Source organism: Micropterus dolomieu, linkage group LG17, assembly GCF_021292245.1.
Source record: "Micropterus dolomieu isolate WLL.071019.BEF.003 ecotype Adirondacks linkage group LG17, ASM2129224v1, whole genome shotgun sequence".
Classification (NCBI taxonomy): domain Eukaryota; kingdom Metazoa; phylum Chordata; class Actinopteri; order Centrarchiformes; family Centrarchidae; genus Micropterus; species Micropterus dolomieu.
Window position 1 is genome coordinate 23,526,419 of NC_060166.1, and position 13,212 is coordinate 23,539,630.

General features: G+C 41.9%; 1 protein-coding gene across 5 annotated transcripts in view; it reads left to right on the forward strand.

Moving 5' to 3' along the window:
* LOC123985784 (Down syndrome cell adhesion molecule-like protein 1 homolog) overlaps positions 1 to 13,212 on the forward strand; it is an 89,080-nt gene that overhangs the window by 59,648 nt on the left and 16,220 nt on the right. For 3 of the 5 annotated variants that reach the window (XM_046073653.1, XM_046073652.1, XM_046073651.1), the window contains exons 7-17: positions 2,642 to 2,784; positions 3,566 to 3,695; positions 5,498 to 5,776; positions 6,234 to 6,353; positions 6,532 to 6,711; positions 8,044 to 8,249; positions 9,353 to 9,449; positions 9,616 to 9,744; positions 9,978 to 10,145; positions 10,339 to 10,409; positions 10,653 to 10,893. In XM_046073653.1, coding sequence (XP_045929609.1) covers positions 2,642 to 2,784; positions 3,566 to 3,695; positions 5,498 to 5,776; positions 6,234 to 6,353; positions 6,532 to 6,711; positions 8,044 to 8,249; positions 9,353 to 9,449; positions 9,616 to 9,744; positions 9,978 to 10,145; positions 10,339 to 10,409; positions 10,653 to 10,893 — 1,764 coding nt within the window. Of the gene's footprint in view, positions 1 to 2,641; positions 2,785 to 3,565; positions 3,696 to 5,497; positions 5,777 to 6,233; positions 6,363 to 6,531; positions 6,712 to 8,043; positions 8,250 to 9,352; positions 9,450 to 9,615; positions 9,745 to 9,977; positions 10,146 to 10,338; positions 10,410 to 10,652; positions 10,894 to 13,212 lie in introns of all 5 variants that reach the window. The other 2 variants (XM_046073650.1, XM_046073654.1) reach the window with 1 other exon arrangement.

Sequence of the window (13,212 nt, forward strand, 5' to 3'; positions counted from 1 at the left end):
TCCTATCCTGTACCTTTCTATATCTCTACCTCTATCTCTGTATGTGTGTTTTTCTTTCTCATATACTATACATATATATATGTTTTTATATTTTATATTTCTATTGTTTTCTTTCTTGTTCTGTCAATCTTGTTTATATGTTAATTTGTATCAGTCAGTGCTTTGTTCCTCCAGCAGCCCTTATAGTTTATATTGTCGTTGTCATTCTGTTTTTCTTTCTTGTGATCTGTCTCCTGAAACGTACTCGTCTTGCTATCTCGCTTTACTCGAGCTCAGCACATGTGAACGCACACATACATATGAGCACATAAAGAAGACATATACACCTTCTCATCCACCTGCTGCACCTACCTGTATGCACACTCACATGCACACACACATTCACATGTTTGCAGGCAGACAACAGATTATAGCTTAACAATTGGAGAGAAAGAGTCTCTAAAGAAGAAAAAATGAGATTAAGGGAATGTGAGACAAATGGATGAAGAAACTTTAAAAGGGAAAGAAACAGATGGCCAGAGACATAGGGGAGACAGAGAGAATAGTTGAAATGAGAGAAGAGAAGAGTGCCAGTGTCTGTTGGGGGAGTGATGGTGAACTCTGGTGACAGGACTGGTGATGTCACTGTTATCGGAGACGACAAGAATGAGGAGTGACACCGATGGACAGGGCTGGATTGCTGTCTCCATGTCTCTCTCTCTCTCTCTCTCTGTCTCTCTCTTTTCTCTGTCGTTTGGTGAGATGTGTAGTTGTGACATGTGAGTCTAACATGCCAGAATGATCATTGAAGTGAGAATGAACCCCGTTGCCTGAGAGCCAGAACCCTACATGCAACACACACACGCATACATGGACCCACACGTGAAAAAGAAACACACTAGTATGCTCGTCCACTCACTGAAATGTGATACACTCAGCTTATCCCAATCAGTAAGGGCCCAGCAGCAAAGATATCGAGCCACACAGACGTCGTCAAGCACTCATGCACGTGTACACTGTATATGTGTTTTTGTGTGGCGGCATGTGTGTCTGTGCGACGGTGCTACTGAATAATACATCTTTCACTTGTCAGAACTTCAAAGCTCAGCACACACTGAGAAAGGGAGGAGCGCGACAGAGAGAGAGATGTCAGGGTAGGAGAACTGGAAGGAAAGACAAAAACAAAGATACACGAACAATGGTGAGAAGGTCAGCAGAGAAGTGACAGATGATTGAGTGATAGCTCCTAGTGTCTTTCAGTAATGCTAAACACATTTTGTGTCCTTCTGACTGTCTGCCCACAGCCTTCAGTCTCTGTATTTTGACAATGATACATGACCAACATATTTAGTCAGTCAACCTTATTTTTTGGTATATTTTCGTATTTGTTAGGACATCATTCACATTTATTTTATTGGTCAGTATTGCTTAGCTTCACTACTTCTCAGAATACTATAGCTCTTGTAATATGGGATTCATAGAGTTCACAGCACAGACGCACATGTTCATTTGTTATAACACAAAGAAAACACTGCATTTGTTACACTATGCAACCACAGAAAATGCCATGCCCCACAGTGAATAAAAAGTGCACATATATGGACACAAACAATCCATGATTAGGTTGTTGGAGTTGATAAGTTCTGTGTTTTAGGTCTGGAACAATGCCACAACCTCGGATTCTGCAGGTCTTGCAGCGCCCAACACATATGTTACATGTATAGTAAAACAGTCGGGAGCAAAATATGACATTCTGTTGTTATGCTTGCCCAAGCATTTAAATGCACTACCTTTCAGAAAACAGAAAGCCTCTAAATAAAGTACAAACTAAAGTTAAGTGCCAGTTCAGTTTTCTCATCTGTTTCACCCACTGTCTCTCCCTTTCTCTGTTATTCTCTCTTTTTAGACTAGTTATGCAGTCAGTTACATTAAATGATGGTTTGTTTAAATGTCAGTAACATTAAAATGAAATTGCCATTGCTAATCCAATCTGACCTGTAAACAATAATACTATCGCTGCTGCTCTGAAGTCTGGCATTCCTGACTTAATGAATTTGGTTGTGTCTGTTACAAGGGGACACAACATGAACAATTAGAGAAACAGGCACGTGATCCATAACATTTCGATTCACGTTTTGTTCCCCCCTGTCTAAAGCATACTCTTTTTAACTTTAAAAGTCATTTGATAATGCTAATTTTTGATAATGCATATTTTTAGATCCCATCTTACTTAGCGTAACTGTATTTCTCTAGATGTAAACGACCATAAGACACGCTACATGTGCCTGGGATGGGCTAAACAGACTTTTCAACAGAAAACAGTTGCGGGTGGGTGGGCAAGAGTGGGGTGGCGTATCTGGACAGTAATGGTCAGAAATTGTGCAGGAGTATTCAGGTGCTCCTCCAGAAAGAAGCTGCTTTAGACATTCTTACCCCTCTCTCTTCCTACACCCCTACAAGCCTCTTTCCTCTTCTGTCCATTCCCTTCTCCACATCTCCCTTCCCTATCTCCCCTCCCGTTTATTCCTAAAATTCCACGACCTGCTTCTGACACCATCAACTAATGACCTTCTTCTTTTCCCCCCTCTGTTCTTCCTCTGGTCAACCCATCTCTCGTTCTTTTTCTCCCCCCCACCCCCCACCTACCTCCCTCCACCATCAGGTCCTCCGAGGATTCGGCCTATGAAGAACATAACTGCAGTGGCAGGAAGAAACACTTTCATAAACTGCCGTGTGATTGGGTACCCTTATTACTCAATCAACTGGTACAAGGAGGGGCTTCTGCTGCCTGACAACCATCGCCAGGTGGAGTTTTCTATCCGCATTTCTGCTCCAAGACAATGAAAATATCCATCTATCCATCGTCAACTGCTTATCCTGCGTACAGGGGGCAATGAAAATATATCAGAATTTATTTTCCATACAGAACTGTATTACATGAACATCCTATCCTACGCAATTGCTGCACATCCTATATAGTATTGTTTAAAGGCTCATTCAGTTCTTCTTCTTTGACCATAAATACATATTTTACTATCATTATCAAGTGGGTTTTATTTTTTGTGTTTTTTGTTTTATTTTAGATTAATTATGGCATTCTATATCTTGTTTTATGTGAAGCATTTGAGCTGCATTGCTTGTGTGAAAGGTGCTAAATTACTATATAAATTATTATTTTTTAGAATCAGAATAAGAAATACTTTATTGATCACTTTCACACACACACACATATATATATATATATATATATATATATATATATATATATATATATATATATATATATATATTATAAAACATGAATAACATTTCACACATTCTGAAATCATATAAAATAGGCTGTTTTTCTTATGTTTTGCTTCTATGTCAGAAATCAGTATAGTAAAAAAAAAAAAAGATTTCTACTGGATTGAACCTGAAAACTCCCAAAGAGAAACAAATGAATGCACAAAGCAAATCAGGGGGACGTCTTTATGCATCAGTGTCAGCCATGTTTTGATCTTAGCATCATCTCATTTGAATCCACAGTATATGTCTGTATATGAATAAGAAGACACACAATGTAACACACCTAATGTCTGTTCAGGTGGTGTATGAGAATGGCACTCTGAAGCTCAGCGATGTTCAGAAGGGGATGGACGAGGGGGCATATGTCTGCAGTGTGCTCATCCAACCGCAGCAGTTCATCACGCAGACTGTCTATGTTACTGTCAAAGGTCAGTCACAGTGTTGATCATTCTGAAAGTGATAACTTTGTTGATGAGTCTGACAGGATTTTACTTATGGCTAGGATGGATATTCTCACAAAATATACAAAGCACAGCATGCATATTCTTGTTTGTTGTGTGGTGTAAATTTGTTTGGGGTTTGCCCAATGAGGAGAATATACTGTCAGTAATATAATCTCTTGAATTGTGATTTATATGAGTCTACCTGTGTTTTACTGGGTTATAAGTTTGAAAATGCATTGGGAAAAAAAAATTCTGAATGTGAGAGGGTGATTGTTAGAGGAATGGAAAGTAAGACTGGTTTGGAGCAGGAGGGTGTGAGTGAAACAAGGAGAGGAAAGAAGAAAGCTGTACGCATTGCCTCTAATAACCCCTGATTAAGGGGCGGAGTGGCCTAGTGCGCTCTCTCAACCACTCAGCAATTACATAGAGCAGGAGTGCTATTGTATAAGATTTGTGTGTGTGCATTCCGTACGCATGCATGTATGTGTGTGAATGACAAAGTGTGTGTCTGCGTGTGGTGTATATATTCTGCATGTCACCTTGTATGTTTCACTCTGCTCTCTGCAGCGATAGCATGACATGTTTGTTATAGGAAGTTGTCGAGTCTGGGTTGTGTGTGTTTCGACTTGACATTAGCAGATGTGTGAAATTTGTGGCACTCGTTGGTCTTCGTTGTGTTTGCGCACTCCTGCGTGCCTGTGTGTATGTGCATTTGCCGCGTGTGGGTGTAGGTATGTGCTTGTATGAATGTGTGCTCGTCAAGTCTCTGATTTAATTAGATGAATTTTAACGAGGCCCAGATTAAATCCCCCAGATGTCTCAGCTGTAACCACCCCCCCCCCCCCCCCCCCCCCCCCCCCCCCCCCCCCCCCCCCCCCCCCCCCCCCCCCCCCCCCCCCCCCCCCCCCCCCCCCCCCTCCCCCACTCCAAACCACCACCATCACCTCTCCATAGCAACACCGTTCTTCCCCCTGCGGATGGGGCTCTAATTAGAGCAGCTATTATGGGCTGGCTTTAGCAGGGCAGGGTGGGGTGGAGTGGAGGAGTTGGTAGGGGGCACAGGCGGCTGCAGAGTGGATAGTGGGCTAGTAGGCCAGGCTGTGGTGGTCTGGAAGCTTTGGGGGTTCAAGCTTAGATGACACTACGACACCAATCAGTCTGTCCTGTAAAAATTATTCTGAACCAAGTGCGCTAAAAATAAATCAGTCTGTTTTTTGTCTCCTCCTCTGTATCTTTCTCACTCCACCTCTTCTGCCTTTACATCACTCATTCTTCCACCCCATGTCCTCTCGATGCCCCCGAATCTTTAAATCTGTGTGTCTACCCATATTCTCCCTGTGTCTTCACATCTGACTTTCTCTATTTTCTCTATCCTTCACTTATTCATTTCTGCCTCAAATCTCTGTCTTCACCTCTAACTCACCCCGCTCATTTAAACAACCCTCTAACTGTTTTCATTCATCTTTTTTTTTATTTCCATTCCCTCTTTGCCATATTCTGTCTTCTCCCTATCTACCCTCTATTTCACCCTGTTGCCTGTCCTTTCCTTTTTCTCTCCCCCACTCTCCTTTTCATCATACATTTCTTTGACTTGATCTTGCTGTTCTGCTCCTTTTACTTATGTTCTTTTATCTCATTTCACTCTTTTCCCCTCAATTACTTTGTCTCTGCTACATTACTATTTACTTTCCATTCCTCTCTACACACTTTATACTATATTTATACTCACTCTTCTTCCTTCACCTCTCTGGCTTACTCTTTTACCTCCCCTTCTTTACCTCTCTCAGTTCCTCCACTGATTCAGCCCTTTGACTTTCCACCGACTTCCATCGGGAAATTGATGTACATCGCCTGCGTGGTGTCATCTGGAGACATGCCCATACGTATCACGTGGCGGAAGGACGGGCAGGAGATCGTGCCCTCATCGGGAATCACCATCGACACAAAGGAGTTTATGAGCTCCCTCCAGATATCCAAAGTGTCGCTCAAACACAATGGAAACTACACTTGCATTGCCAGCAATGATGCTGCCACTGTCAGCACAGAGAGGCAGCTCACTGTTACAGGTAAGGGAGTAGGGGGAGAGAAAATGTGAAAGTCATATTTGGAGAGGGTTTAAAGGGAAAGCAGGGGTGCTATTGTAAAATTTTTTAAATTGTATTGTACTTAAATACAATTGGGTGACTTGGAAGATTTAAAAAAAAATGTATGGTCAGAATTGAAGCAGCAGAACTTGATATATCTTGACTTTAATTCCGTGTTGAGTAACTCTCCAAAAACACTAAATTCTTCACTTTCACCCAAATTATAGAATGCAATGCATTGGTGGAGATTAGATCCTAGATCCCTATTACACTTTATCATAATCAACATAGCAGATCAAAAGTTTTTATTTAGTGGCAGCTGATGATGTTTTGAGTGAATACTGTTTACTGACAATAAAGGAAACATTACATATGACAGTGTGGGAAAGAACCAATAGTTTTTGTCTTTTTATTCACTCCTCCTCTCCTCTTCCTCCAGTGCCTCCTCGATTTGTGGTTCAGCCCAACAACCAGGATGGGATCTATGGGAAAGCAGGAATCCTAAATTGTTCAGTAGATGGATACCCTCCTCCCAAGGTCATGTGGAAGCATGCCAAAGGTACACTAGGTACATGAACCCATCTTTCATTCTTTATCTATGTACTGTGATACCTCTCTGCCAGCTTTTCTCTGTCCATTGTCATGTTCATAGGTTCATACTGCCCATAGTAGATTTAAGAAAATGTAGAGAACATCAGTTATTGTACAGTTCATCATAATCTTCTCTTTCTGTCCAGCGGGTATTGGGAATCCACAGCAATACCACCCTGTGCCTCTGACTGGCCGTATCCAGATTGTGAGTAACGGATCTCTACTCATCAGACATGTCCTGGAAGAAGATCGTGGCTTCTACCTATGTCAAGCCTCCAATGGTGTGGGCTCAGACATCAGCAAGAGCATGGTCCTCACTGTCAAGAGTGAGTATACAAACTCACACGGGATAATGTAGCAGAGTATGAGTTTTTCATGGCATAGATGCCTGCAGTGAGGCCATCTAAGATGCTCCAGTGCTCCTGCTTTGTCAGTCTTAATGCAGACACACACTCGCTAACTGTGTCAAATCAATGAGCCGGATCGCACTACTCTCCCTGTACTCTGTGGGCATGGACATACACATACGTGCACACTGATGAATTGGCGGAGCAAAGGTGACCATGGTGTGTAAGAGAAAAACAATAAAGAACAGTGAGTGGGAGAGAGAGAAGGATGTGTGTGCGTGTGTGTGTGTGTGTGTGCGTACGCGTCTGTTACAGGCAGTGAGAATGGAAGAAACTGAATGATTGATCTTTTGAATCTTGGGATCTGTCTACCGACAATCAAAAACACTTTGAGCTTAATCATTATCTGCAATCAATCTCTCCGTCCTGCCCTCGCTGTCAGTAACACCCAGTGTAATGAAAAGTGAAAATGCATAGGAAAAATGTGCATACACATACACACGCGCAGACTGTTAGCATTAAGCAGGGCAATGTACTTTGTAGCATGCAGTACCATGACATTACAAAACAGCTATACCCACAAAAGAGATGTTGACGTTTAATTTCTGGCTCTTTTTGGCACTTGCATGCACAGACACATATAGCCAGGTGCGCATAAATATAACTACTAGTTTCTGTCATTACAGGATTGCCACTCTCTCTCTCTCTATTTCTCTCTCTCTCTCCTTCTGGTGTTAGTGTTATTGATTGAACCGTTCCTCTCCTCCGCCTCCCTCAATTCTGTCTGTTTCGCTCAGTGGAGAGGGAGGAAAAGAGGAAAAGAGGGAGGGTGAGATGAATAAGTGATGAAAACAAAACAGCAGATCGGTATTGTGTGTGTGTGTTGGCCAAAGAAGATTGAATGTGTCAGTGGTTTTGTGTACAGAGTGTACACGAAAGGTAGATTGTATTGTTTTTACTTCTTAATTCACCTAGACCCCAATGTTAACTATTGGAGAATGAGAGAAGAGGTTTATTGATTTTACCTCATTGACCATAGCTCTTCATTACTCCACGGCAATGGAACTTGGCCACTCTGAACTCCACCTTTTTAATTTCCATCTGTCCTGCCCTTCTCCTCTCCGCGCTTTTACTTCTTTCTCCCTTTCCACTCAAACATTTCTCATTATCCACTTACGCTATCTTTTCCTTCCCCCTCTCCTTTTTTTATCTGCCTCATCAATCTGTTTACTGTCACCGTTTCTCCCTGCATCCCCCCCATTTGTCCTCCCCTTCTTTTCATCTCACACTCCATTTCCCTTCTCCTTCCAGTCCCAGCAATGATCACCAGTCACCCCAACACTACCATGGCAAAGAAGGGCCACGTGAAGGAGCTGAACTGCACAGCCAGGGGAGAATGGCCCATCATCATCCGCTGGGAGCGAGGGGACACGGTCATTGACCCTGACCGCAACCCCCGGTACTCCATTACCACAAGTCCCAATGAGAAGACAGACGAGGTGTTGTCTACACTCAAGGTAGTAAAGCATCAAATTGTTTATGATGAAATCAGAGAGCAACATCTTTTTGACTCTTACTCAACTGACAACTAGATAGTTTTCAATGTTCTCTTTTTCACTTGTTTGAGCTCTGTTTTTATGAGTCAATGTGTGTAGTGAAAAAGCACATTCTACTGGGCTGTGTCCTGTATTTTTTCTGTAGAGTACATTATTAAATCTGCCAGTTGTGTTACAGTAGAGTTTGCTAAAGGGTGACTTCTGTATTTTTCAAACTGGACCCTGCTTTGCCATGTTTTTGTGTCTAAGTGACTAATGGGCACAAATTTTTTTGAAATTGGTCAAGTATTGAGCGAGCACACTGCAGTCGGCAGCAGTGAAACAGGGCTGCATAATCTTTGCGGGCAATTGCACACCATCAAAGTACGTCCACTACAATGATTGCTTTTGCCACTGACAGGCTCAGATTGTTATTATAAGTGTCTAACAACATTATGGAAAGAATCGCTACAGAGACAGACCTTTTTTAAAGAGTAAAATCCTTTTTGTTTAAGCCGAAGCAGCCGCTATAGTGCTCTGTTCAAAGCCAGCAGACTCCATTGACATTTTACCTCTCTGGTCTGGTGTTTTTTAACCCTTTAAAATACTAAAGTCACACAATAACACAAACAAACAAGAACACAAAAGTTACACAAAGGAACGATCAAACTAACCAATTGAGTTACTGACTGGTTAAATCATTTATAAATTGAAAGTACTGGCAAAACATTGAATGGGTTTGTGCAATTTTGCAGAAATCTATAAGGTTACACCTTCACCAGCTAAAGTGACATAAATAGCACAGAGGGTGTGTCAGGCATAGTTCAGGCAGGTACTTTGCACATGGTGCAAAAGAAGATTCTTGACACCAAAAATGCAGTGTACCAGTGGATTGGTGACACTTCCACTATGCGTCTCTCCTCCCAATCCAGTGCACAGTGAGTCACCTACATACCAAACAGGCATGGTGGAGAAAATAACTCTCACCAAGCTACTTCTCCATCACCAAGCTGTGCTTTACACATTTTACTTCTGCACAAAGAGAGTTTTTTGACTCTTTCTTGATTCTACCTTTCTTCCTACAGCTAAAGCCAGCGGAGCGTGAGGATTCAGTGTTCTTCTCTTGTCATGCCATCAACTCTTACGGAGAAGGACGAGGCTTGATCCAGCTCACTGTGCAAGGTAACCGCTCCTGTATACATGCAAGTATTGTACCAGTTCCTTTTTATATTGATAAAAGCTACATGAACCTGCTCTTCCCTTTATCCACTCAAACACTCTTCTGATGATGCCTTCTCCTACTTTATCTTACCTCCCTCCCATTGTTCCTTCTCTTTTAAATCCTCAGAGCCTCCAGACCCTCCAGAGTTGGAGGTGCGAGAAGTGAAAGATCGCAGTATGAACCTCCGGTGGACACAGAGATTTGACGGAAACAGCGTCATTACCTCTTACGATATTGAGTATAAGAACAAGACAGGTAAGTAAAAAGAGCATATTCTATATTTTACAGAAAATGAAGATAGAAAAGTGAATTTGGCAGTGGAATAACATGCTAAGTTATAGTGTTTTTTCTTTATTTGAAACATTACAGAATAGGCTGAAATTGACTGTCACTGTCAAAATACAAAATACTTTTAGTTCACTTTTAAGTGGGAAATGAGTTAAATCTGTTAAACAACGCTTTACTATTATTACCTTCTTTTTTGTCAGATTCATGGGAGCTGAAGCATGCCACACGAAACATCTCCCCCACAAACAATCAGGCCAACATAGTAGACCTTCACCCTGCATCTGTCTACAGCATCCGCATGTACTCCTACAACTCTATAGGCAAGAGTGAGGCCAGTAAGGAACTCACCATCAGCACAGAGGAAGCACGTATGTATCTTGATAGCACTGCTTTTTACTAATGTGAATGTGAGCAAATATTTCACTTCTGCTTTTTGTATTAGCTCTAAAACCTGAATAAAAGTTACACACCAGAATGGTTCAGGGACATGAGACTTACTGGAAACATGAATGCTTGTCAGTAGCATTATTCCTCTGCCTCAACCCCCCTATCTCTCTGCAGAGCCTGATGGTCCTCCCATGGATGTGATCCTACAACCAGTGACCTCTCAGAGTATCAGGGTCACCTGGAAGGTAAAACTTTAGAACTATTTGCCTCCTGAATGTACTTCCTCAAATATTATTTGTTTGTGTAGCATTGCCTTACTTTCTAACTTTCTGACGTTTTACTGCTTGCAAAGTAACCCAATGTTCTTAGTCCTGATTCCTTTTCAGTGTATTTAGTTTGTGCAGGTGGCAAAATAATCATGCATTGGAATTGGAATAGATGATTCTGATGTCACTACTATCTTACTATCACTACTATCCGTTCTCCAGGCTCCCAGGAAGGAGCTGCAGAATGGGGTGATCCGGGGTTACCAGATCGGTTACAGAGAGAACGGCCCAGGCAGTAACGGCCAGTACAGCATTGTGGAAATGAAGGCCACTGGAGACAGTGAGGTCTACACCCTGGATAATCTGAAGAAGTTTGCCCAGTATGGTGTGGTTGTCCAGGCCTTCAACAGAGCTGGCACAGGGCCCTCTAGCTCAGAGATCAATGCTACAACATTGGAAGATGGTGAGGGTCGCAATAAAACACACATATACAACATATAGCATGTATGAGAAGGATTTATTGCCTGTTGGTCTGTTTATGAGTGTAAATGTTGGTTATGTTAGTGACCTACTGTATGAAATATCATCCTCTGTCTACCATGACAGATTACACTGCACTTTTTCTGTTGCCATTGTTCTTTTTTGTATTCCCACTGATCTGTGTCCTCAAATCAAGACCATGCTTTGTAACCTAAAATTACTACATTCTCTACATTCTCCTAACAAGAATGCATGTTGGCTGCTGGAATCCACATGGCTTTTACAAACGCCAAGGACACACATAGTCTCACAGAAACACATTCAGCAGCACTGCAGAGAGGAGTGATCCCTGTACAGTGAGACATGTGGAGATACTCCTATTCATCCTGAAGGCAAGGGGGTAGACAGGTTAAATGTTCAATGAGTGAATAGATTAATGAGTGAAAAAATTACTGATGTGTATGCAAGAAAATGCACATAATGAGACACAATCCACATTACTTTTACCTGACCACCAGGTAAGTGCAGTAGTAGCAAAATCACAAAGATGTTCCAACAATTCCCAATATTACAATCTTAAGAAATCTTTTCCTGGATAGAAACCTCTATCTGGATCTGAACCCAAAACTTGTTTTTTCCAGTTACCTTCTACCAAATGCAATTGACATCTGCAAATAAGTTTGGAAATACCTTGTTAACTAAAAGACAAACAAATGGGTCCAGAAACCATCCACCAACTCCTTGGTGGAAGTATTAAATAAAGTCACTTCTAGATCCATATTTTGTATTGCAAAAAAGAAATGCACAAACACTAGTGATGCAAGTACTATATATTGTGCTTTTTGTACTCTCATATTCTTCTTTTTTCCCACTCTTTATTCTTTACCGTTGTGCTGCAGTTTAAAAAAACAACAAATCTGTATGCTGCTCATGCAAACAGAAAGTGTTTTTAATACGTGCCATCTCTCTCGATCTCTCATTCTCCATCCACATTTGCCTTGAGTTTTTCTCCCCATACAAACAAATACAAACAAACACACATGCACACACGCACACACACACACACACACACGTCACATACATACTTGTCCACCCAGTGAACAGTTGGCTGAGCCCCATTGGTCCAGAGCAGACCGAGCCCTCCAGTTCTTCCCTGTGGCTGTCACCGTGGCGACAGTGATATTGATGGCCATTATGATAATAGTGATAACAACAAGCATACTAAAAATAATTATAATTAGCCTGTCTCTCTGTCTGTCTCTCTCTCTCTCTCTCTCGTTCCCTCTGCTAGCTTCCTGCTGTAATTATCCACAGCTGAGCGCATTGTCTCTCTGCTCTCTCTTTTCATCTTTTTCTGCCCTTCCATTGCTCCCCTTGCTTTTAACTCTCTTCCTCCCTTCCTCCTCTGCCCCATCTCCTCCTCCGTGTAGCCCCAGTCCAAAACTGCCCTTCATTATGTTCCTGTATCCCCCATCTTTTTTCTCTCCAAACTTGTAAGGTTATTTTATACATCAAAAACCTTAGCACTGATTAGCACTCATTATACTTTTTTCTTTACCCACTCGTTTATCTGCCTTCCTACATCTGTTTCACCTTGTGTAAACCCTAACGCTGACAATTTGGAGGCACTTGAACCAGCTCACCTCTCTGTTCACATCCTCTTTCAGTCCCCTCTTCTCGTAAATATGTGAATGGTAAGGGATCTGAACCTGGGCTATGTTTTGTTGCCTTCTAATTATTGAGACGTGGAGCAGGATTATTCATGCAACACTCTGTTTTAGTTTTCTAATCCTTCTTTCTCCTTTCCCTCCCTTCCTCCCTCCTCCTCCCTACCTCCTTTGCCTTCACCAGCTGCAGAGAAATTCCCTGGCCCAATCTCTCTTTCATTGCTCTCTGTCTTTCACTCCACTCTCTTCCTCTCTTCCTGCCCTCCTTCTCTCACAAGTTGACTTCTGTTCATCGTCAACAGTGTGCGTTATTCAAAGCCTGAAAGACTAACGGTCAGCGGTAGCCAGTAGAAAGGACACCTGGACTGGCCGGGACAGAAGGAGGCTTGTACAGAGAAAGAGATGGTGGTTGAAGAGATGTTCCTATACATCAGGCTGGACACATGTCATGAGCTTTTTATCTATCGCTAGCCTGTTTACTCACTTCACGTTTGATATGGAAATGCTGTTTAGTGTTTCGAAGAGGGTTTATTTATTTATTTATCAGCTAGCCAATGCATTCTTAATTTTGAGGACACAATGGCAGCCTTTGCTTTAAAATAATCTACATTTTTCACAATTATTAACCTCTTAAA